Here is a 24,641-nt window from a genome sequence, read left to right on the forward strand (position 1 = left end):
CAAGAATGTAGCGCACGTACTGCAGCGCAGACCTGTGCAGAGCAAGGCAGGGCAACGCAGTGCTGCGTGGTGCCATGCAGCGCAGTTAGGTGCAGCGCAGCGTGGTGCGATTGAGGTAGGTCCATGCAGTGCAGTGGGGAGCTGTGCAGCGCGTGGCTGCCTGAGATTCAGTGCACCCCACAGGGCTCTGGTTGCCTTGCCACTACTAAAACCAGTTTTGGGTTGGGGTGCCAGGTCTCCAGCTCAGCAAGGCCCCTCATTCTCTCCCCGAGGCAGAGCTCCTTGTCCCTGGGAGTCTTGCGCCTTGAGGAGTTTGCTCCAGGCCATGAGTCTGGAATCCCGCTGCCTGGAAGCAAAGGTCCTGCTGCAGCCAACCCATCCCAGCACTCGAGTCTTTTTCATGCGCAACACGGCCTTTTTCCAGCTTCTCAGTCCACAAACACCATACAACAGAGTTATCCCCAAGTTTCTAGTACAGAAACTAGTAAAGAAACTTCTACCACCGCCATGGGGAATAAAAATTGTCTGGGTTTTTGTAGCGCTTCATCTTGCAGCTCCTGCTGCTTTCCAAGGCATTCAGTTGCAGCGAGGGCCTCGCAAAGGGAAGGCGGCGTGTCCCGGCTCACCCCGCAGCTCGGCGACAGCAGGGGGAGAAGTCGGCGGAGGCCTGGTACCGTCGGTCCCTCTGGCTGCTGCGGTGTTTCCACAACACAGAAAAGCGCCCAAAAAAAGCAGAGAAGGGAGAAAAGCGTCCTCGCCTTTTCACAGGGCGCAAAGTCTGTTAAAGCAGGAGTGGGTTAAACTCTTGTTTTGCTTTAAGTGGGAATTTATGCAGGACATTCATCTGAAGCATTGCATGGGCAGCTGCTGTGAAGAGCAGCAACTTTTTATATTGCCACCTACAGATGCCGTAAGCACTTTTCCCCTCTGCAGGCAATGGGAACATCGCGGCAGGGTTTTCAGACATGCTGGCAGCTGTTGGCAGCACAGGTCTCCTTTGGACTATGGCAGAACAATTTCACCTGGAGTCGGTACGCACAAATTGTCACACAGACAATACACGAAAACAATTTTGTCTTCTGTCTTTTCAGCTTCTCACTATTTATAGCATCACTGTAACATAAAGATATTCAAATGTATAGCGACACTTCTGCTTCAAGTGTGTTCCTTTGTGTAAACAACGACTCAGAAATACAACATAGCTGTCTGAAACTACTTTTATTAAAGCCCATGTGTATGGCTTTTGACTGGCAGTTGTAAGATTATCACTGTAATTAAGTGTACAGGTTGCAAAGATGTGCAAATGCCATTATTTACTTGCTTCACAGAACTTTAAACCAGAAACAATGACTTTGTACGTGGAAGTTGGATGTATGCAATGCAGAGGACCATAGAAAATGCCCGTAAGCAATGGGTATGAATATAGGAATTTATACCTAGGGAATAACAAAGTGAGCCACAACAGCATAAGGGGAGGTGAAACAATGAATGCAAAGTATATGTTCAATATTGGATTTTTTTTCTTCGGGACTCTTAGCACCAACAAGGGTGAGTACATGTCTGAGAATGACTGAAAACTCCACTGGCAAGAGAGGTTACTCCTCCAACACAGAGTGGTTTAAATAAATCCTCACAGGCAGCCAGCTGCTTGGTGCTTTAAGGTGGTTGTGGTTTAATGCAGCAGGCCACTGAACACAACACAGCCGTTCGCTCGCTCCCCCACAGTGGCTGCACTCCCTCCCCCAGCCAACTCCCCCCCAGTTTTTTTGTTCAGCATAACACCATATGGTATGGAATATCCCTTTGGTCAGTTTGGGCCAGCTGTCCTGGTTGTGTCCCCTCCCAGCTTCTTGTGCACCTCCAGGCTCCTCGCTGGCCGGGCAGTATGAGATGATGAGAAGTCCTTGACTTAGGGTAAGCACTGCTCAGCAACAACCAAAACGTCAGTGTGTTACCGACATTATTCTCATCCTAAATCCAAAACACAGCACTATACCAGCCACTAGGAAGACAATTAACCTTATCCCAGCTGAAACCAGGACAACGGTGAATACTGGAACTAGGAATATGCATAGATGCAATAGCCTACCTTACCCTTTTTACTTCAGGCCACAGGTAAGGCAGAGCAGCTCCCTCTCCTACCAGTCCCCTCTGTCTTGCGTAGGAAGACGTCAGGGCTGCTTCTCACAGTTCTTCCCTATACCTCCGCAGACCTGAATTTGAGATGTCAGTATTGAAATAGCACGTTCTAAAATATTTGCTTATCCTGGCCTCATTGTGTTGATAATTTGAAGACATATGTAAATACATGGATAGATAAACAAACACTTAATTTAAGAAACCTAGATGTAAACAAGAATCAAGAATTGCCCTGCTAATTCCCACATGTAAAAGGCACTAAAATTTTCCAGACTATTAAGAATATTCTATCTTTTGAAAGTAATGAGGTATTCAGGATATGCCTGAATGTCATTAAATATGACAAACACTGTTGGACAAGCCACATTATCAACCACGCTGTCATACAGGTCAGTAGGATCTGCTGGGTTTTTGGATGGTGGAGTGATTAGTCCTCTGCTCCCAGCACAGTACTGCCCAGTTAAGACCCGAGCCAAGTACATGTATTTTCTGCCGTTCGTATCTGGTGTGGAATAAGTATCCTGAGCAGAATAACTTGCATCAACAGCAAAGTAGGTTCCATTTCCAATGACCGCAGCTGTTTGGAAAGACAATATTTTCAAATATAGTTAGTGTTCATATTCCCCTAAGAATCTCTAAAGCTCCCCTTTCTTTTTAACTCTGCTGAAGTTATAAATTTGGTTAGAGTTTAAACAGCAAATTGTAGTAATAACCTTTTGTATCAGAATTGAATATGAATCCACTTAGATGTTGGGTAAGTATCAACACCCAGGTTTTGACTGCCCTTTCCTATGGGGAAAAGGGTTCCTCTCTGTTTAGCCTTGTTGTTTAGCCTGCAATCCATCAAATTGCAAATCTTCAGAGCCTTTTGAACTTAAAGTGACTATATAATTGTAATTACAGTTTTCTAGTTACACTTCACAGCACAAAGTTAGAGGAATCACGTTTCTTTGAGACAGATTTCTTTTTTCTGACAGTGGTAGAAAGCTGTTCAGGCCAGACACGTCCTTCCTATCTGGCTGCTCTGATCTTTGGATATTTTTGTATGGCTACCCAGCCTGACAGAAGGGAAGCATGCCTTTCCTATAGTAAATCATGACGGATACGGAGAGGTGCATGTCAATATCCACAGGCAGAGAGGACATGGGGATCTAGGGCTCTTGCTTCCCAAGTAATAAATCCAACCTCCTGGCACTACCAAAGAGCAGAAAAGCGAAACTACATCTCCTCTGGTCATGTTTTAAAAAGAAATGGTGGCTGCCATTTCTATCTGTGCGCAGCCTGATATACTTTGTGTATGTTGGGCTTCATTTTCTCAAGAAAACATCAGCATAAGTACCTTTAGAGGATCCAGACAGAGAAATGTCTACTTTTGGATCCAGACCACACTGAAGTGTCAATTAGATCTGAGTTAAGCTGTCCAGTTCTCTCAAAATCAAGTCAGCTGTAGGCATGTAAATTATGTCTTAAGGAAGAAAACATTAAGAACAGAAAGTAAGGACTTTTGAAGTAAGGTTGCAAGACCTCTAAGAGTGACTGGCACCTCAATTCAGCCCAAGTTCCACTTCTTTGGATCCTGTCCTTCATCTTTGAATGCTACCAAATAATAAACATAACATGACTGTACTAGAGGAACTGGACAAAACAATCTTTGAACTAATGCAGAAAGTCTTTGTGCAAATATTTAATAGTTATTCGTAACAACTATTAAAGGGAAAGAATTAATTCATGAATTTCAACTGATTTCATTTGCATAAAAATGGTAGGGGAGTGGGATCTTCCAATTGCTTGTGCCATCTTTATCTTTGGAGGCAACAGGAAAAGTATCTGCTTTGCTACCTGCCTTTGTCTAAGAAGGGAGGAGATACCAGCAGCTAGTGGTTGGTATCTCGGCTGAGGATGTTGAACAGCAGTCCTTGGTCCTTTCTGTAGGCAGATCATACAAAACATTTCTCAAAAGCTGCCCAGGCTTGATTTCAGAGTGGGCGAGCTTCTTCTGATACCCTCTAGATGGTGGCATTCATCAACAGGAATTAACGGAACAGGTTAATTCCTCTGTCTATATAGATTATGCTCCAGAGTTGTTTATTATTTTGTTCTCCAACTTTATTCAGTCTTCATGTTGTGCCAACAGCGCTATAACATTGACATTCCCTAGCATCTCATACATGTTTAGGAAATGAACTGCTTTGGATAATGACTCACCATTCTTTCCAGCAAACCCACGATTAAATCCATTGTAGTTGATCATGCTCAATGAGGATGGAGCTGTCCCATGAAATAGCAGCTTCTCATTAATTTGATTTTTGTTCTTTGCACAGAGAGAGATTTTCTTAATTTGGTATGTCTGCCAGAGGAAGGGATTTTGTATTCTTTCAATCTGCAAAGTTACAAAACAGAACTATATTTATACTGGTTGGGACCAATATTTATCATGGCAGGAAAGCATTAAAACCAAACCAAACTGGAAGAATGACAGTAGTTTTCACTATGCCCTGTTAGCGTGTGGCTTGGGTCGGGGAACTGAATACATGAGCTCCCTGAAAAATCGGAAACCAAAGTAGCTTACAAGAGATTTTCAAGCTTGGTAATTTTTGGCATACATTTGTCTTGCCTAGTATACCAGGTACACAGGCAATCATGGTAGCTGCGCATTGTCATTTTTAGAAGTAGGCTGTTGTACCACTGCTAGAGGCAATGATGTAAGATGCCTTCTGTACATCCTAATCATCTTTACTGATGATTTTCTCACTAAAGGGTAGACTGTAGCGATAGCATTACGTTGAATTTAAGTTTCTCTTCTAGATCTCAGCTTGGAAGTCAAAATTACTTCCTTTACTGTGTAGCTTAGCAACCCGTAAGAAACTCCTATATAAAAATAAATTGGTGGGAGGATAGGTGTTGCTGGCTCCCTATGCCAACAATGTGAATATAGCTCAGGGGAAACAGTGTGTCTGTGTCAAAGCATAATCCTAAAGGCATTGCTGTAACAGCTTTCCATTTTCAATGGAAAAAGACTTCATGTCATCACCTGATTTTTTCCATTGTACACTAATATTTTGTTCTATTTGTGTCTTAGTGACCATGCTCGTAGACTCTCATGATGGAAGAAAATTTTTCAAACACATATTCTCACTCTTAATTTCATTGTATTTTCTCCTATTTATCGCTCCTCCTGATTCTGAATAATTCCATCTTCTCCCTGGCAATTAAATCTCTGTGCACTGTGTTGCAGCCTTTTCAATAAGCAGAATCAAATCTTGACACTTTGGTTAAAACCAACACTCTAGCCTGAAAACCTCGAGGACTGACAGGGACGAAGTAGTAAAATAGTAAAAAGCTTTATGGCCAGTCTGCAAGGACTTTGTGTTTTCCTTCGTATTTTGAATGTGTTTGCTCATGCTTCCATTTCAATATAGAATTTACTAATTGGAAATACCACATTAACTAGTGAGTACCACATTAGTTGAACATAGAGTCAGCCTGAAGACTGATGGTCTCTGGTTTTGCATTATTAGAAGGCAGAAATGGCAGGGCAGCTCTTTCTTAGGAAATTTGATTTCGTTTATACCCACCCTGTACAGTGCTGGGGAGACTGACATATGAAAGGTGTATGAGGTTGCAGACACCTTACAAACAAATATTTAGAAAGTGTATTAATGTTTTTAGCCCAAGAATTCACTTTTTTTTCCCCCTCACAGGATTTCACCTTCTCTATGACAAAGCTGGGACAGGTTTTCCTAAATTTGTTCTGAACGTCCAGATATTCCTGATGTGATGGCTTGAGATTCACCAGTTTGACCCGTTCCTCTTGCATGTCTTCCCACTGCACAGGGAGCTCTATTGACTGCTTATCTGCAAAACAGAGATTGCATTATCATCACAGATATCTAGCTCAGTTTTGTAGGCACGTCTTACAAACCAACTGTAGGGCTGCGAGGACAGTACCTTACACAATACTTTATTCCAAGAATACTCTCTCTCTTCAATCTATCACTGGCTCTGTAATGCAGTGTTAAGACTTTACATTTTCTCTAGCCTAATTATCCCCATACCAATACCTAATTAAAACAAGCTTGAAAACCACAGAAGAATTTTACACATTCTTCATACACCACTTCCTTTGTCAGACTTAAATCTATGAAATGAGCATGAAATCTATGCTCACTAGTCACATACGTACGGATAATATTTGTATTTAAAATAGACGTTCTGATTTCAGTCGTACCTGCCACTAGTTATGAAATTAAAACTGCTGGCGATGGCATACCCGGGGCGGGGCGAGAAAAAGGAAAAAAAAAAAAAAAAAAAAAGGAAAAAAAGCCACGGAATAGTTCAGTTCTTTAGAATACCTGAGTGTGCATTTATCAGAATTACCATTCAATGATGACTATATTAAAGGTTTTTTTTATTAAACAAAGCTGTATTTTACCTTCATTCTTTGGCACACGTTGAATGTTTATAGTTTTTCCTTGGTCATCAGTAGCCTGTAGAGTATTCAGATCCACCGTGTAGTTCTTCTTCTTAATTTTGACAGGAAGATGTGTTTTTTTAGTTATTTTGGCATCCTCCAGCTGCATATTTGTCAGTTTATCAAAAGCAACAAAGCTATCATTGCTTCCTTGATACCTCCATTCTACCAGGTTATAAACAAGTTCTGCCTTGGATTGTTCTTCTTCAAAATCCTTAATTTTTTGGATCATTTTTTGAACTTCCGTAGAAACAAACCAGACATCCCTGCTAATACCAGAAATTTTAACGCAAGGGGGGGAAAGTTTATTTTCAAGCTGAATGGTAACATGTTTTCTTCTCTGGAGATCTGCCAAAGCGTCAATTTGCCTCTCATCAAATTTTTCAATTAACTCATCTGAAATACTGTTTTCAAGCTGTTCCTTTAAAATCAAATTCTTTATCCAGGACTCAGTTGCATCCACATCTTTTTGGCTTTCTCCACAAATTTGAAATGTGGCTAAATCAACTTTCGTCTCCAAAACCACAGGCTTTATCTTCTCAGTGGGTTGTTTTTTGCCCCAAAAAAGTGCTGTGAAGAAATATATGTTAATTATTAGTTTTAAATAAAAGAGCTTTAGTTTTATGTGCCCATGCACATGGAAAACCCGCTTACTTACATTTAAACAGAGACATCCACGAATCTGTTGTGGATGAATCTGAATTTTTTCTTTTCTTCATGCTTTCATAAAAGTCTCTGAGCATGTGTGTCTGGAAGATGACGATCTTAATTTTTTTCAAATGCTGTACTGATCTTCTGCTTGCAAATTCCACTATAGCATCCAACATGTTATCAGCTACCTTTGCTGGACTCTGTCCTGCCTGACCTAAATGAAAATTAAAGGCATGCATCAGTGAACAGTACTTAAATCAAGGCAGCATCCAGAAAACAGAGACCATGTCCCCAGCTCATACAGACTGGTGTCCCTCTCTCCTCCCCCATTACACTTTCTGGCCAAAGCCCCAGGCTTAACCTCAGCTTTACACCTAAGCCTGCGAGCTCCAGGAGTTGACACCCTACACAGACCCGGGAAGCCCTTCTGGGATTCTCCCCCTGTTTACTTTGAGGCTCCAACAAGCACTTCAGCCTTAGCATCCCCCTGATATTTTTAAACCCACACATCACTAACTCTATCCCCATCTTTAAACTGCCTACCAAAGTCAAACCAAATCAAAATCAGCGGAAGATTTTGGCACAAGCCTACAGTGTATTTCAACATACAAACAGGAACATCAAGCTCAAAACAACTGCTCTCGTTCCCCTACAACAAGCCTGAAGTGCAACCGAAAGCTTATCCCAAAACATTGGTGGGACCCCTGCCAATTTCAGCCGTGGCATCCCTTGGAGAGCCCTCATGACACCAGCATGCAGATGATGTTGGCAGTCCAGGGGACCTGCCGTAACTATTATTGTGGAGTCCAAGCACTGACCCACGCACCAGCTCCTACCCTAATCTGGCACGCTGAGCAAAGACCAACTTGCAATTTCTTTTTCCAGTCAAGGGGAGCCTTGGTCTGAGAAGGATACCCTGCTTTCTTCAAGCCCCACTTTCCAAACTTACCAGAAGCATAAGCCAAATAAGCTAGCCTGCCTCTAGCCCTACGCTGGAGCAGGTAGGCTGAAAGACGACCTATAAAAGGTGTAAACTGCAGGTATTCTGTACCCAGCCCACAATTTCCATAGTCAGCCAGGCAAGGTTTTGGTCTCAGGACAACTCCAGCTTTCTTCACCTACAAACCCCAACCCCAGCCCTTCTGTGGAGCTGAAATCCCAAAGCAAGGTCGATGGGAAGTTTGAAGAAAGGTGCAAGGTGGCCAGCTGAGATACACAGTCTGTTTTGGGGCAGAATGTCTTTTATGGAGCAATACCTTTTCTTTAGGTGTTCTTGCTCAATCAATACTGACTGTAATATTTATACTTTTAAAAAAGCAGCATTTTTGAAGTGGATGAGTGGTGTCCGAACTGACCACAATGAGCTTTCACAAATCACCATTTACTTGTACAAGTCTACTATTATCCATATCAGAGGTCTTAACTTCGTCCCAGTTTCTGAACTATCCCCAGCACAGCCCTCATCGCTTTCCCAAGAAAAAGCAAACCTGTTCCAATTGCTGGGAAGGCGACAGATGTGTACATCCTTAGCTCACACTCGTGAAGGACTTTGGAGACCTGACTCTTTATGTTGCTATTGTGAATCAAGTGGATGATTTTACTGCACAACAGGTTTCCACCTTCTGTAGTAATAAAGCCACTTTGACACTGTCCAGCTGGAAGAGAGAAGATAAAGGAGACATAACATTTTCAAAGTGGCTATCTCTTCTGATAAGACAGCTGGTTGTATTGATGCTAGCGTACACTGGAGTAATGCACACTAGAAGGGAATTGGAAAAAGTGGAAAGAAATCCACTGTGAGCTATATTATCCTGCTTTTAGTTGATTCCAGTTTTCTCTGTAAATATTCTGATTGCAGAATTTCTTTGAGAAAGCAATTCCAGTAATTGGACGTTTTCTAATTTCCCAAGATCTCGCCTACAAAGTAGTTTGCTATTAAGTACAACTTAAGAATTTATGTTGAATTCTTGAATATGAGAATTGAGAATTCAATGAGAATTCTCATTGAATATGAGCTGAATATACAGCTCACTTTTATTTAAAAGCATGCCAATAGAATGTGCACAATTCAGTTATATGAGAAATCCTTTCTTATGCCCCTTATTCCTTGAAACTTCAAACTCTTATTCTGCAGAAGAGCTAAATGGTTAAAATAATATCATTAAGATAATGACCAACTGATCTTAGAACTGTGGTAATGAATCTTTAAAAAGATGTTTGTGCTTTTTCAGAGCACTCACACTTGATTACAAACACCTCAAAATGGATTACAAACACCTCATATGTTGAGGATGAATGGACTGATGAACAGAGAGTTACATACCACTTCACTGGTCACAAAGGTAACAACTGATTTTAAGATGCTCTGCATGCGCTGAGATCAGGATGATAAACGGGGAGAGCCTGCAGAGCCAAAAGCTGGGAAAAATATCCAGGAAACTCCATCTTGAAAGTTAACTTCTGGACTCAGAGCAGGAACATTTTATTTTTGCAACCAGAATGTGTTCCTTCCTGTGCTCGTAGGAATCAGCCACAGTGAGCTGGGATTTTAGTGCTTTACTGGTCTGGCAGAATGCAGTCTACAGACGAACTCATGATCAGGGTGATAAGCAGAGTTACATTATTTCAATAAAAAGAATTATGTCTTTGTGAATATAAGCCCAGATTTGCTATTAGCTTTTAAAAGCCAGTCCTCCACGTGCTTACACCAAAGGACAGTCTTCCACCACTTTGTTCAGTTTCAAAACTCTAGCTGTCCTGTAGCTGACAATAGGTGAGCTTAAAAATTATGCTCAGGTCAATGGGACTGTTTCTGTTCTGATGTAAGGAACGTGCACGAGTAATTTCAGGGGTAAAGAACAAATTACATTCATTTCCAAGCATTTATTAGCATCAGAAAACTGTATCCATCGTCTGTTCAGTTGTGAAAAGAAAAATTCTCAAAGCAGATGTCACAACAACAGGACTTTTCAGAACTCCTAGAAGTGAAAGCTATTTTTTCAGGTAAAATAATTATACCATCAGAGTAGAGAATTATAAAACAACTTTAAGTTTTCAGAGAGAACAAAAAAAAAAAATTATTCAAACAAAATAGTATGCTTTCACATACCGTATTGAGTACATTCTCCTTCTATCTGGGAACCAGCAGCATCCATGATTGCTCTGAAGACCCCTTAAATTATACAAGAAAAGCATATGCGTTCATTAAGTCAATTTAGCTATTCCTACTCAAAACTATGCCCAAGAAACACCCCAAATTCTCATAGGGCAAGATCCCACAAAGTGCAAAACCTTGCCAGTTCCCCTAAGTGGCCTCCGTGATGCACTGTACTGGCTGCAAAGAGAACATTGCCTTCATTATTGATTAGAAATCATTAAGAATAACTCCTATTTCATCATTTCACCAGCCAATAGTATGCCCCTCACCAAACTCCAATTGCTTCAAATTATATTTGATGTCCTTCATGCTTGCAATTCACAATGTCACCAAAGAATCCTCTGCTTCTTACAGGTCAATTTACTTAACCAGGGCTTTGGCTTACAGTGGAACATACTAGGACAAGAGCAGTTTTGCAGAATTATATTTGATCTAAAAATTCCCTTTGATTTAAGCATTTTTGTTTTTAAACAAGAAATATCTGGTCAGATGCCTTTTGTTTGAGTAGTTTGGAAACTAAATGGAATATTCAGGACATGTAAAAACCCTGCTTAAGTTCTATTTCCTGACTAATCACAACTCACTCTCATCTGAAAAATACTTCATAAAAGTTTCACATATGGACAATTCTTTCCCCTCCCCCCTTCTAAAAACTAGCACAAATTCATCACTGAAGAGCTACCTATTCAATACAATACCTGATGTGGAATTAAACGTGGAATTTGATATGTTTACAATAACTTCTGTATCCTCTTTGGTAATATCTCCACTAATTACTTGGAGCGTAACGGAACCAATCTGCATTTCATAAACTCCCAGTACTTCAGTTGAAACAGGACTAATGAAACCTGCAAGGGAAAGAAAACCAGCTTAAAACATTTCTCCTCTAGTCTGGGGTATTATTCTCTTCCATTGATGGAAACTTCAACTCATCCTTTTGAGGAATACGCTCTAGATCAGTTTGATGGACCTAGAGAGTCTCTGCCTTTCTCTTTATTCCACTTCTGAAAGCAGGAAGGTGCAGTATTCTTCCCATTTAAATATTGTGGAAGTGAAACCATTTCTATTCCTGTAAATTCATGCAATATAAATTCAGACAGTACTCTTGGGGTTGTGTGATCCGTCCAGCTCTGTAACAGAGCTTCCTGAATTAACTCTTACAAGAAATGGAGTATCCAGCTTAAGCATTGCCAGTAATGGAGATCACACCACTTGTGTAAGTTATTTCATCTTTACCCTCACAGAACTGTTCCTTACCTCTAGTCTAAACTTACCTAATTCATATTTTACCTGCACACTCTTAACTTCATCTCACTGATACTCACAGCAACTGAGAAGAAAGAGCTATATATTCTTATGAATAAGCCTCTACCATTGATACCGTTCACTCATATGTTTTTGCTATTGTGTCACACTACCATCAATTAATAAATGGAAAGGCAATTATCCATTCTGTATATCTCTATGTAGGAGATTAAAGGTACAGAAATACATGTTATTTATGGCTTGTTTGGCAAAGTGATACCAAGTCCTTATACCCTTTGAGCAGGACAAACTAACAGTTTTCCCACCAGGATATCCTCTTCCATGTGATAAGACTGGCCTCACTAAGACATCAGCATGCCCTCAACAAAAGAAGTTCCTCTTTAAGATTTTTACAAATGGAGTTTAGGAATGCCAGTCCATTAGGAGGAAAAAAAAATGCTCTGTGTCTTGATGACATTTCGCCTGTTTCCTAATACATATAGAACCACGTTACAGTATTTACATTCTCCCCCGTGTCCCACCTCCTGCCCCTACACAACTTACTTGACTGTGGTGCTGCAGCACTGCAACTTCCAGCTACCCTACATTCCAGTTCAGTGGTAAAAGCCTAAGAAGAGAAAAAAGGTACCAAAGATAGTGTTTCAGAGTTTATACACCGAATATTTCTATAATATATATAATTAGTCATGTAGCTCTTGCTGTGCCATCTGACACATTTTACAGTCATGTTTAGGTATCATTAATAACAGTGGAAGCCTCAGTGTGATAACAGATACTGCCTTAACGTTGCCAGAACTCCTCTGTCAAAAGATGAGTGAGCATCTACAGGTGTTTACAGTGCCAGCAGCGAGTCCAATTTTGTCTGCAGCTTGTGCTTGCTGAGAGTTTATATTTCAGAGACACCGAATGAGACACTGGAGAGACATCCCACTGTCACCGGGCCCACAGCAGTAAGAAAGTGCTAAATTATTCCCTTAAGAAAGCAATGTAACTAAAATATATTGTTAAGGCATAACTAGACCAGTATATAACATAGATGGCTTTGTCCTGAGAAGAACTACCTGAATGTTTTCCTTATCTCTTGGATGCAAGAGAAAATGAACTTCCTGAAGAGTCTTCTGAGTGCGACTACTACTGAACTTGAATACCACATCAAACATTAACTTAGAAACAACGGTTTTAGGAAATCCAAATCCTCCAGTTCCAATAGCTGGGAAAGTGATCGAATTCAGTCCAAGTTCTTCAGTTTTCTTCAAGCAGGAATTGATTATATCTTCTAGGGTCTGTAAAACACAGCAAAGATCCTTTTTTTTTTTTTTTTTAAAAAAAAAAAAGAAAGGCATCATTTATTATTAGTTCCATAAAGACTATGCTGATATGAGAAAAAGCTCTCTACGCACCAAGGCATCTCTAAGGTCACTCAAACAGAAGTAAATGGAGTTGAGTCATCTCAGCTAACTATTTTAAACCCTGAAACTTCAGGATAGGATCCCAAATAAATCTGTTTTCAAAATCAATTTTTTTTTAAATAATTAAAATGTACCTTCAGGGTCTGCCCTTTAGCTCCATCGCACAAGGGCATTATGGCATGAAGCACAGACTTGCAGGACAAACCACATCCACTGGTGCAGAGCACACTCCCTTGACCAGCAACCTGTCTTTGTTTTTCTTTGTCAAACTCTACTTGGAGCGCTGGTCCAGCCTTTTCCAGCAAGGCTTTGCAAAGAGGCCCCACACCAAATTTCAGATCGGTGCCAACGCTGTTGACGATAACATCCGTCTGCAACAAAATTACAACAAAAATATCTATAGCCAGACTTCAAGTAAAAATATGCAGAGAGTAATAGCACTACCAAAGCAATGCACAGCACAAAAAACAAGATGCCAACGGAGAAATAACCTGGTTTTCAGCACAGCTTCTGCATACTGAGTATTCCTGGACTTGTAGGAAACCTATGGTAGGCAGCATCAGACCCCCTGTGAGTACCAACACCACAGGTGTCTATCTGTGTGCAAGCAGGTTATCCATCCATCCATCACTGTCAAGCCCTCAGTGGAGGTAAGGCTGTGACTCACCTCGTCCCAAGCAGACACCAATGTCTGGGCAGGTGAAATAAACCCAACCTCTGCAGTCTGCCTCATCCCCTCTCCCCAGACCCAGCCTTTCCTACATTTCCTTGTGAAGCGTCATAGAATTGTAGAATACCAGGTTGGAAGGGACCTCGAGGATCATCTGGTCCAACCTTTCTAGGCAAGAGCACAGTCTAGACGAGATGGCCCAGCACCCTGTTCAGCTGAGTCTTAAATCTGTCCAGTGTAGCAGAGTCAACCACTTCCCTGGGGAGATTATTCCAATGATTGACTGTTCTCATTGTGAAAAATTTACCTCTCGTGTCCAATCGGAATCTCCCTGGGAGTAACTTGTACCCATTACCCCTTGTCCTCACCATGCGACTCCTTGTAAAAAGAGAGTCTCCATCTTCTTTGTCTCTTCCCTTTAAGTACTGGTACATGGTGATGAGATCACCTCTAAGCCTCCTTTTCTCAAGGCTGAACAAGCCCAGCTCTCTCAGCCTATCCTCCTACGGCAGGCTTCCCAGACCCTCGATCATCTTGGTGGCCCTTCTCTGGACCCTCTCCAGCCTGTCCACATCTTTTTTGTATAACGGGGACCAGAACTGTACACAGTATTCCAGGAGTGGCCTGACAAGCGCTGAGTAGAGTGGGAAGAACTGCTGCAGTATTGCTCCTTCTTCTCTAGCATCATCACAGGATGCAAAAATACATGTATCGTATAAGGTACACGTAATGTAGAAAGCTTAATGTCCCTTTTCTCCTTTTCACTGACGTGGGATCGTCTACGCCTTTGTCAGAAAAGCAGCACCTCATGCACCAAAACGAGGTGAAGGGAGGTTGTTGTGCTCTCATGAAGTGAAACAGACAGAGCCCCAAAGTCTGGTGTTTGCTTTGCTTCTTTCCACTGGAGATGTTTTTAATTAAAAAGTATTTTAAATCTGTGTCATATTGAGGTTTTTCTACATCTAGTATTGCTCTTCTATTGGAATAGGCTTTTACAGGCACCAAAATGACAACTGAAGCAACTAATATTGAAACAACAATAATAATTATAATTTAGGGAGATTTTAAACTCCCGAAGTATAAAAATCTGGGGGTGTTGAAAAAGAGAGATTTATCAAGATGCAGTTTGCATCACTGAAGAAAAAGACATAAGGGAAAGAAACTACGTCAGAAGCGTAACTTGAGTCTTGATGGTCTAGATGAGCAGTAGTTAAACTCTGTTAGCAAAAAGAATGAAAAAAGAAAATGGGGGAAAAGTAAGTGGAATCGGGTCTAGACTTTGGCAAAACAATCTAAGCATGCACTCTTCTGTGGGGTCGCTTTTTTAGAGCCCAGTAACTTCTTCATAGACTGTGTCTTTAATCCATCCAAAGAGAATGGAACTAAAAAAAATAAGCTGTATCCTTCCTGTTAGCATGACTCACAACAGCAGCCCAGACAGGTGCTGATTTCCTGTAATATCCAACCAAGATAGCTACAGATCATATAAATACTTCTAGAAAGTATTTTAATATTTCCCTTTTAGAAAAAAAGCAAACTGTTTTACATGTTGACCTTAGATCTGGAGAACAAATAAAACCTAGCTGGGGACAAAACATCCCGAAATTCACAGCTGCCCACTAGAAATGGCTGCAGAGCGACAGATCCCAACCTGAAATCCATCAATTTTGCAAGCTTGCATCCTTGTTTAGCTAGCACATCATAGCCATTGTTTCCTTACATAGCAATTGCCTTGTAAAACAACATAACCTACTGTCCTTCCTTTTCTATTTAAATTTAAAGAAGATCTTCACATCAAGTTAGAGAGGAGGTGGAAAATTAAAGACCTACCGTGGCTTCCTGAACGCTTTTCTCCTCTACTCGGATGCGAAGTCCTTCATTTGTTGTAACCGTTCGCAGATCATCTCTAGTCATCTGCAGAACCTCTCTTCTCTTCTCCTTCTGGCTTTCTCTTAGCTTAAGGTTTTCCAATTGTGGCATAGGCAGCATCGGGGAGGATGATTTGGCTGTAAACGCTTTTTTTACTGTCTCACTCAGAACCTGAACTGTTTCTTCCACATCACCCACAAGATGAACCTCCTTCAAGCTGCTGTCCCCCATGGATTCTTCCAAGGTCTCCTTAATGGAGGATACAATCGAATTCACATACAGGTCCAGTGGGAAGCCAAAAATCCCTCCACTTGTAGCGGGCAGAGCTATAGAACGAAGATTGTATGTTTCGGCTAGTTGTAGACTTTTCTTCACTGTCTTTCTTAACAAGTACACGCACTTTTCTGCTTCATCCTTCCTCCACCTGGGCCCGACAGCATGAATGACATTCTTGCAGGGCAGCTTCCCAGCACCCGTGATGACCGCGCACCCAGGCTGCAAACTCCCGTTCTTCCTCACCAGCTCGTCGCACTCCTGTTGTAGCTCTGGACCAGCCGCTTTTAACAGTGCCTCAGCAAGGCCACCGCTGTGTTTTAACTCTTCGTTAGTAGCATTTAGCATAACGTCAACCAGACGAGTGCACAAGTTACCTTTATACACTGCTACTACAACTCCACCTGGCAGCATTTTCTTGTAGTAGAGCTTTCCTTTCTCTTTATCACCAACTTTTTCACTCTTCTGTTGTTGTTGTTGTTCTTCTTCTTCTTTCAGCCTAATCAAACAGTTAAATTTCTGCTTTGCCTCAAAAACACAAGAATCTTTCCTCTCAGTGAAGAACTCTTTGGCTCCTGGTTTATCAATTGGCACATTTTTCAAGTAAAGGGATGAGAGAATTTTTTCAAATGTGGTGACTGCTTTTGGCACTTCTGCTCTTGGGCCACTCAGGGAAATACACGGTGTCTTGGTGTCAAAACGTATTGTCACACCTTTCTTCCTCAATTCAAGACAAACACCAGATTTTTCCTTCTCTACAAACTGCACTACCACCACCGACTTAGCTGGGATTACTTTTTCCACGTGTGTGTTTCTATCTATAAAATCATTAAGTTTCTGATAAACTTCTGTTACGGCCTTTAAAAAGCCAGCAATAATCACTTTATTTTCTTTTCCAACAGGTTCATCAATGACTACGGTTTCCTGGGCAGAATTGTACTTCTTATGCAAGGAGGCAAGAAGACACCTCCACTGCTCCTTTTTAATGACCTCACCATCCTCCACATTGATGCACTCATATTCTAAGTCTGTCTTTATTTGCTTTTCTGCTTCTAAAAGGTCTTTGGGACCATCTCCAAATAGCAACACAGCATCATCCTCAAGCTCATAAAAAGCATTAATTTTTTTCCTAGTGAATAACATCTCTGACACTGTTTTATTATCTACACGCTGTAGATAGTGGAAAACATGGGGATCAATGGTAAGTGATGTACATGGCATGTTCAATACCTTTTCCAGTAAGTCAGCTTTGATTTTATATACTTCTGTGGGTAACCCACACAACTGAACAGTTTTTTTTGTGTCATCATAAGAGATCTTTAAGCACGGATAGTCTTTGCGAATATTCTCTTCTAGCCCAGCATTGTGCAGAATGGCATACTTCCCTGGGATCACTGACACAGAAATTTCTATGCTTTGTTTTTCCCTTTCACTTTGCTTCATGGCTTTTTCCATGCGTTCTCTCACTTCTTTCTCTGCACTGTCCACTGCTGCTCTGTTGCCTGCAATCACCACCATCTCCTCAGAAATATCAGTTATGATCAAAGAAACATCTTTCACCAATCTGTTTTTCACGTCTTCCCAATCGACCGAATTTACTTTACATTTTATAGCTATGTAACGGGACACGATACGCGAGAACTCAGTAGAAGCATCTTGCTTCCATGTCTTGATCAACTTAATCATTGGCTTTTTCTGCTCGGAGAGAGATGGCGACGGGCACAGCATAATTTCTGGGTGTGCACAGTCTGTCTGTGGCCATTTTAGCTCACAATGGCAAACTGCCATTTCCTGGTTTATGTCTTGGATCAGTTTAGCCTGCCTTTGTAAAAACTGCCAGACGTACGGATCCAGTGGTATCCCAACGGGGTCTGGCATCTTGTTAGTTGGTCTTTCTTCGCCATAGAGAGCTGTTCCCAGGGAGCGGTAATACGGATGCACAGAAATTGGTGTCTGTTCCAGTAAATGCTGCTTTTCCAAAACAGTGTTCAGATCTAAAAGTTAGCACACATACATACAAACACACATATGTCATTAACTTCAAATCAAGCAAATGACTCTGTTCTTAGAACTATTACATTGAATAAAATAACTTTTTTTTTTTCCCCACTTGAAAGATCTATTTTTATGTCTTTCTGATTTCCAAACCACTCTGTAGGAGACAAGATAAGAGGTTTGGCTCCAACTAGTTTGGTAAATATGCTTGTGCCTGTATTTGCCTGTACAGCTACACCCTGCTCTCATTTCCTAAGGAAACCTCACCAGAGAGCAGGGCCATATCAAGGTGCTACTATGAAATGCTCCTTACTCTCAACTTAAAATAAAACTCTTTGTGCCAGTACATTTTTAGTTTTGGTGTTTTGGTTTGTTGTTTTTTTTTTTTTTTTATCATTTCAGTTGGAACAGACAAAGGAAAGGAATTATAACATTGACAGGGACTTAAAATCACATTACAATGATCCAAATTACATGCTAACTTAACGTACAAAATATTCTCAAGCAAATTGTGAGAGTCAGAAGAAAAACAATCACCTGACAGATATCTTTAATTAATAATTTACTAAGCCAGGAGACTCAGGACACAGATATATTTACCAGAGGTTGCACTAGCACGAAAACGGGACAGTGATTCAACACAAGGGATAGTAACAAGATTGCTCTTCAGCTCTATTCTTCCCTGATAATGAAGATATTTGACCTTAATTAGTTTCTGAGAGCTGTGAAAGCTGAAGTCATTGACAGATCCTGCTTCCTCTACCTGTAAGTACAATTAACGTTGCATTGCAGATAAAAACCTCTGTAAATGGGGAGAAAACATCAGTGGGAAAAACCCATGCACAAAGCAGGTATTCAGCTGAACCTCTGGCAACATAAAAAAACAGAGGTTCTGAAACCCTAGACATGCAGCAGTATTTCTAAATCCAGAGCACTTCCCAAGAACGGGACAGTGCACACTGGCTTTAGCAACAGCAAGTCAGGCTTCTCTAGTGCCCAGATTGCAGTAATTTTCTTTCAGGCCCTCTGCCTGGGAGCACTTTGGTCAGGCGAAGGACAGCGTTACCTTTGCGATCACAGAAAGTAATGATGGCCGAGTTCTCCTCAGGGAAGAGCTGGACGTCTGACACCGGCCCGCCCCCGTTCCGTGCGCTCTCAAAGTAAACGGTGATGTAGTCTGTGGAAACGCTGGCCGGTATGTTTTCAGCCTTGATGCTCTGGGTCAATTCAAGAAGCCTGGCAGTGACTTTGAATTTTTTAATTCTCTTGTTTTGTGAACACTTTTTGACAAATTCTTCAGTATCTGTAAAGAGAAGAGCAGTATGAACTGACCGTGTTTTCCTGGGTCATTATCAGCCCTGGCTATCACTTCTGGCAGAGAAATGAGCCGAGTCTACTGCTCTTTGTATTTGGAGCAAAACTGTCTTTGGTGCCAAATAACTCTGTGTTGTAATAAGAACGGGGAAATGCACACAGCCATGTTACTCTCTGCTATTCACTACCACTACGTCTCTGTTCCCCTCTTATTCATCTCTTGTATAAACTAAGCACTTCTCACTGTGTCACTTTCTTCTCAAATGGAGACTTTATATACTTCATCAATTTGCAGAACTCATCTCCACACTCAGTGCGCTTCTAATTCTTCTCTAACCAACCCAAAATAAGATAGAGGCAACGAAACATTCTCATCCAATTCAATTAATGAAGATGCCACAATTTTCTTTTTTCAGTGTAACATTTGCATCACAGGCATTTTCATGGAGCTGTATATAAGACTTGCATCTTTCTTGAGAGACTACAGTCCAGGTACTTTTTTAAAACTGTCTGAATCACTAACGGGAGAGGAATCAAGCTCTAAAAGCTGTTATTCATGCACATACATGGCAATGAATGATGACGTTCATCCTGTCTTACCGATACTTTTTATAAAGGTAGCTACGGCAACATTTATTTCGGGTATCACTTCCACAGTGAAGTCATCATCTACTGTCAGGCCGCTGATGTTCTCCAACAGCATACGTAAGCATTTTGGACTGCATCCTTGTATGTTTTCAAACACCACCGAAGGCGAGGTCTCTGCAGACTTTTCTGTGATGTTCTCTGCAGAGCCGGCTTCCTCCTGGAGTTCACTGTTTGGAACAAAACTCTCTGCTTTCTGCAAGGCTTCTGCATCATCTTCAACAGAAAGAGAAATAAGCCACATGATATATTGGTACACGTTTCCTGGAATAAGCAGATTTTGCTTACCCTTTCTCTCCTTTCCTTTCCCCAGAAAAGAGATCATCTAACCAATCAAATTCTGCAGGGTACCCAGGGACATTTTGGGATCCAGAACAGCCCAGATGTGATATTCTGCAGGGCTGCAGGCAGCTTCTTTGGTGGCACAAAAATAGTCATGAGTAAACAAGTCCAAGGCCTCCGGGTCAGAGACATAAATAAAATAAAATAAAATAAAATCCATTGAGATAATTGGCCACAGCTGCTCAGGCATTGGTAAGGGTTGTGAGAGACCCTGCAGCCTCTGCACCTGTTTCTTAGCCTGGGTGCAGGCATAACAAGCCCGAACAGAGCTCGGGACATCCGCAGGCACCATAGGCCACCAGTGGATCTGCACGACTCGATGCAAAGCCTCCTGATGACCACTGTGCCGTGCCATCAGTGCAGCATGACAGCACCAAAGGACCCACGTGCAAAGAAGGCTGGTGGGCGTGCAACAAAATTTTGTGGATAGAAAATATAACGGGGGTGCCACCAAGTACCCCAGAAGTCCAGTGGCTGCTGGAGGAAGGCACATCTCCAGCTTTGCAGACAGATGAGGGTGGAGGCAGGAGAGAACCTCCTAACAGGAGCAACATGCTCCTCTGCGTGCCTGAGCAAACTGAAAGTGTCAGTCAGGTATGTGGAGACACAACTGTCCAACAAGTCGTGGAAAATGGCGGCCACAGAGAACTGCAACGTGGCAGGGGACTGGCACAGGCCAACAGGCACCCCAGGGTGCTCAAGATGGCCACACTCAAACAAAGGCGGCTCTCCCCGCCTTGCCCCAACAAACACAAGCATAAGCCCCTCTCAGTTTGGTAAACCAGCACATCCCTGCACCATGGCGGGGAGATGAGCACCGAATGAAACCCTGGTGCTCACTGCCCTCAGTGTAAACCTCCAGGGCCACCATCTCTGGCCGCGGCAGAGGACAGGTACGACTGAGGGGAGAGGAGCTCGGCGGAGCAGTTGTACACCTGAGGCGGGGTGTGGGGGTAAGGTCTCTGCTTGCTTTTCCTCAAGAATACCCAAAAATCCCTAAATCCTGGGGCAGCGCCCAACAGGCCGGCTGTGGGAGCAGCCCAAAGGAGAGAGATGGAGGCGCGGGGCGGGAAGGCTGGAGCAGGCGGCAGCACAAACAGGCTGGCTCTGCCCGCTCGCCGGGCTTACGAGCTCTCCTGAGGTACAACAACTGATACCAAACCCATAACATTTACAGAAGACAGCTGCTTTTCAAGGCCAACCAGCGTAAGCCTGGCAAGAAGAAAACAAAAGAAATCATAGCAGAAGCCATAGCTCTACAGACACTAGTTGTTAATTTTTAGATTGCCAGCTTCAATCATCTGCTCCGCTGTGTCTAATGAAGAAAGTATGAAAAAGCGAAAACCAAAAGCTAGGCTGACCCAACAAAGCGATTAAAAGCAGCATCTGGAGATTTTCAGGGTCCTCTCCAGTATAACTAAAAAATAGTAGATGACAACTTTTGAGTACCTAATTTTGAAAGGAGGAAAACCACACAAAACGGCACTGAACAAGACTTCATACAGCGAGGAAAAGATACGGCGGTAATCACTGAAGAACTTCCTGATTAACGGGTCTGTCTTGGGGCTGAGAATTTACTCTTCACGGATATGGGTATATTTGGCTGTGCAGTAATGTTTTCTAGATCGCTTTTTGAATCATGAAGCTTAGCAGAATATTGCCGAAAGAGGACCTAACCAAAGTCACGGAGGTACTAGGGAGATGAACCACTTGCCTTTACCGACCCTCCTAACTGTAGGGAGCACAGAGGCACCAGGCCTGGGATTAAGACCTTCAATCTAGGTGTTTCTATACAGATCTTATCTTAGAGCAGTTATGCACGATAAGGGAACTAAATCCCTCTCTGGAGATGCTCCTCTGATTAAAAGCGATATTTCAGAAGCTAAAACCAGGCACGTGGTGTAAGTCTGGCAAGGTGAACTCCATTCTTGGTGATCAAGTCTACGGTGTTGCTGGCCAGACATCTCTCCCTGTATCACCCACGTCTGGCTGCCAAACTCGGAAACTTCCAGCACAGCTCCCCACAGAACTGGAGCTGTGTGTGGAGAAAAGCACCAACATTTTTGTTTTATGAAAAATCAGCACACAGAGTGATGGATAACATTTTACCTTCTGTTTGAAGATTGCTCGTGGCATCCAGAGCCTAAAATAAAATGAAAGCAAAATATCAGTGACTTATTTGATACTCTCACCACTATTTCAAGGCTCTGGTTAGGATTAAAATTTTTTTTCACCTTTGTGGGAACTAATTTTTCTTTAAATGCCTCCTCTTCAGCAGCTAGTGCTGTTTCAGGTTCTGTGACAGTCAACCTCAGTTCTCCTTTTTCTCCCAAGTGCAGCTTATGAGACTCTCTCTCAAGAACTCGCTTCTTCACTAAAGAAAACCAAAACACCTCAGTGACAATCTGAATAGAAATACAACTTTAGATTACATAGCACTTTTCCACGATTACACTATACCGTCCCATAAAATGAAAGAGCTTTAAACTTGTAACGCTAACACAGCACACACGAGGCTTTCTTCTGGAAAAGAAATGGAAGAACAGCAGAGGATATTATTTCCACAAAAAAAAAAATACTAGAGATGGGAAGCGAAGCTCCACCACGCGTTTGCTGGCTGGTGTCCAGCAGGCAGCCCCGCGCTGGGGCTGCAGCACGAGGGTCCCGGTACCGGCCCCCCGCCTTGGACACCCTCTTCCAGCCAGGAAAATGGCTTGAGGCCGAACTTACCCGCTAGGCGAGTCAGCAGCTGGGAAGCATGATAAGGCAGAAAAAGAGAAGTATATATATGTATGTGTTTATGCACACACATGTACATGCATGTATATGTATACATTTAACACAACTGCCGCTAAATGCTTTCCACCTTGCTGCAAGTTTATACAAATACATGCACGTTATATGTGTCATATTTTAATATATATCTGTAACTACAATATATAATAAGTTACAGTGACATAAGCTTTATTATTCCAAGTGCAATCTAGAGAATACTACCGTGCATCAAAATTAATATATATGTCTATATCCCTGGTAGGATACATGTATCAAATTATAGCCCAGAGTTATTCAAAATGCAATCTAGAGGCTAGTACTAAGCACCGAATTTAAGCATATATGTAAGCAAACACACATTATCCTATATTGCATATTACGGGATGCATATGACATATTACATACTATAGATTTGTATATTACATACTAGGCAGTATATATGACATCACGTGCAATACTTCGGTCAGTGTCTATGTTTTAACCGGCAGAAGGTTACGACTTGTGCGTTAACTCACCGCAGGCTCGCTCCGCAGGGAGCCGGCAGACTCACCCGCCTGCGGGCCCTCCGCCCGCGGGATGGCGGGCAGCCCTCGGCCGCGGCGACCCCCGGACCCAGCGGCCCGGCCCCCGCCGGACCCCCTCACCCTGGCCCGCGCCCCGGCCGCTCACCCTCGGGCTGGGCGAAGCAGACGAGGAGGCTCCCGCTGCCGGTGCCGGGGGCGGCCCGCAGCTCGCACTCGCCGCCGCCCGAGCGCTTCTGGCTCTGGAAGTAGCAGAGCAGCTTCTTCCTCAGGGCGGGCGGCGGCTCGGCGGCGCCCCAGTCGCCGCGCACCAGCAGCGGGAAGGCGGCCGGCCGCTGCCCCGCCATGGCCGCCCGGCTTCTCTCCCAGCCCCCGTCCCCGCTGCCTTTCGCTTTCGTTTCCCGGCGCGGCGGGGCGGGGCGGGGCGGCCGCGGCCTTTCCCGGCAGCCGGCGGGGCCCGGGGCTGGCGGAGGAGCAGGAGCGAGGAGCGAGGGCCGAGGCGGGCGCTGCGCCAGGACGGGGCCCCCGCCTCTCCCGCCTCCTCCGCTGCCGTCTGTCGCGACGCAGCTGTCCCCGGCCGGCTTCTCCTCACCGGCTCCCCGGACCCCCGGTCCCAGCTTCACACCTACGCCCTTACGCTCCTTTTCCCGCCAGAGTTTCTGAAAACACCCAAAGCTGCCTCAGGCGCTCCCTCCATGTTACCAAATGTCCTCTCCCTGCCCGTGCTGGGAGCTGGAAGCCCATCGCACTGCTGGAGGAATAAGGTCTCCTTGTACTCTTCCATCTCCTCCCTTGTCTTTCGATTATAATAAACTCATCTGGAGAAGCAGCGTCTTTCCCTCATCCCCTGCGCAGAGCCCAGTGCTACAGGTTTCTGCCCCGTGCTTGATGCCCACGGCACCTGAAATGCAAGCACTGGTGAAAAAACACCTCGGTCTCCACAGCTTCTTGTGGCGACGGAGAAGCTGAGAAGAGGCGCGTTGCTGTCTCCCAGAGAGAACGCTCAGAGCGGTACCAGCGGCCCGCCGGCCGCAGCGAACCACCCCGTGCCATCACCTGCAGCTCCCGTCACACCGGTGACCACGTGTATGTGTTACAGGGATCGATTAAGTCTAGTTATTTTTAAAGCAAAACTTAAGACTTC

At 43.2% G+C, this 24,641-nt stretch overlaps 1 protein-coding gene across 2 annotated transcripts; it reads right to left on the reverse strand.

Annotated features, from left to right (window-relative positions):
- Window positions 1-1,203: 1,203 nt before the first annotated feature.
- Window positions 1,204-23,884, reverse strand: PARP14 (poly(ADP-ribose) polymerase family member 14). 2 transcript variants are annotated; one of them, XM_087730333.1, is made up of 18 exons: window positions 23,646-23,884; window positions 22,436-22,575; window positions 22,311-22,344; window positions 19,815-20,075; window positions 18,967-19,203; window positions 15,594-17,899; window positions 13,228-13,464; window positions 12,746-12,967; window positions 12,228-12,291; window positions 11,117-11,266; window positions 10,371-10,433; window positions 8,749-8,916; window positions 7,269-7,475; window positions 6,572-7,180; window positions 5,849-5,994; window positions 4,345-4,519; window positions 2,527-2,716; window positions 1,204-2,213 (listed from the first exon to the last, which is right to left on the reverse strand). In XM_087730333.1, the coding sequence occupies exons 1-18, from the start codon at window positions 23,842-23,844 to the stop codon at window positions 2,198-2,200; spliced, it is 5,424 nt and encodes a 1,807-aa protein (XP_087586459.1). In that variant the 5' UTR covers window positions 23,845-23,884; the 3' UTR covers window positions 1,204-2,197. The 2 variants fall into 2 exon arrangements, with proteins under 2 accessions (XP_087586459.1, XP_087586458.1); XM_087730332.1 differs by having other exon boundaries at window positions 1,204-2,716.
- Window positions 23,885-24,641: the final 757 nt, after the last annotated feature.

Source organism: Nipponia nippon, unplaced genomic scaffold (assembly GCF_047370975.1).
Source record: "Nipponia nippon isolate SJK-2023a ecotype South Korea unplaced genomic scaffold, ASM4737097v1 scaffold_5, whole genome shotgun sequence".
Taxonomy (NCBI): domain Eukaryota; kingdom Metazoa; phylum Chordata; class Aves; order Pelecaniformes; family Threskiornithidae; genus Nipponia; species Nipponia nippon.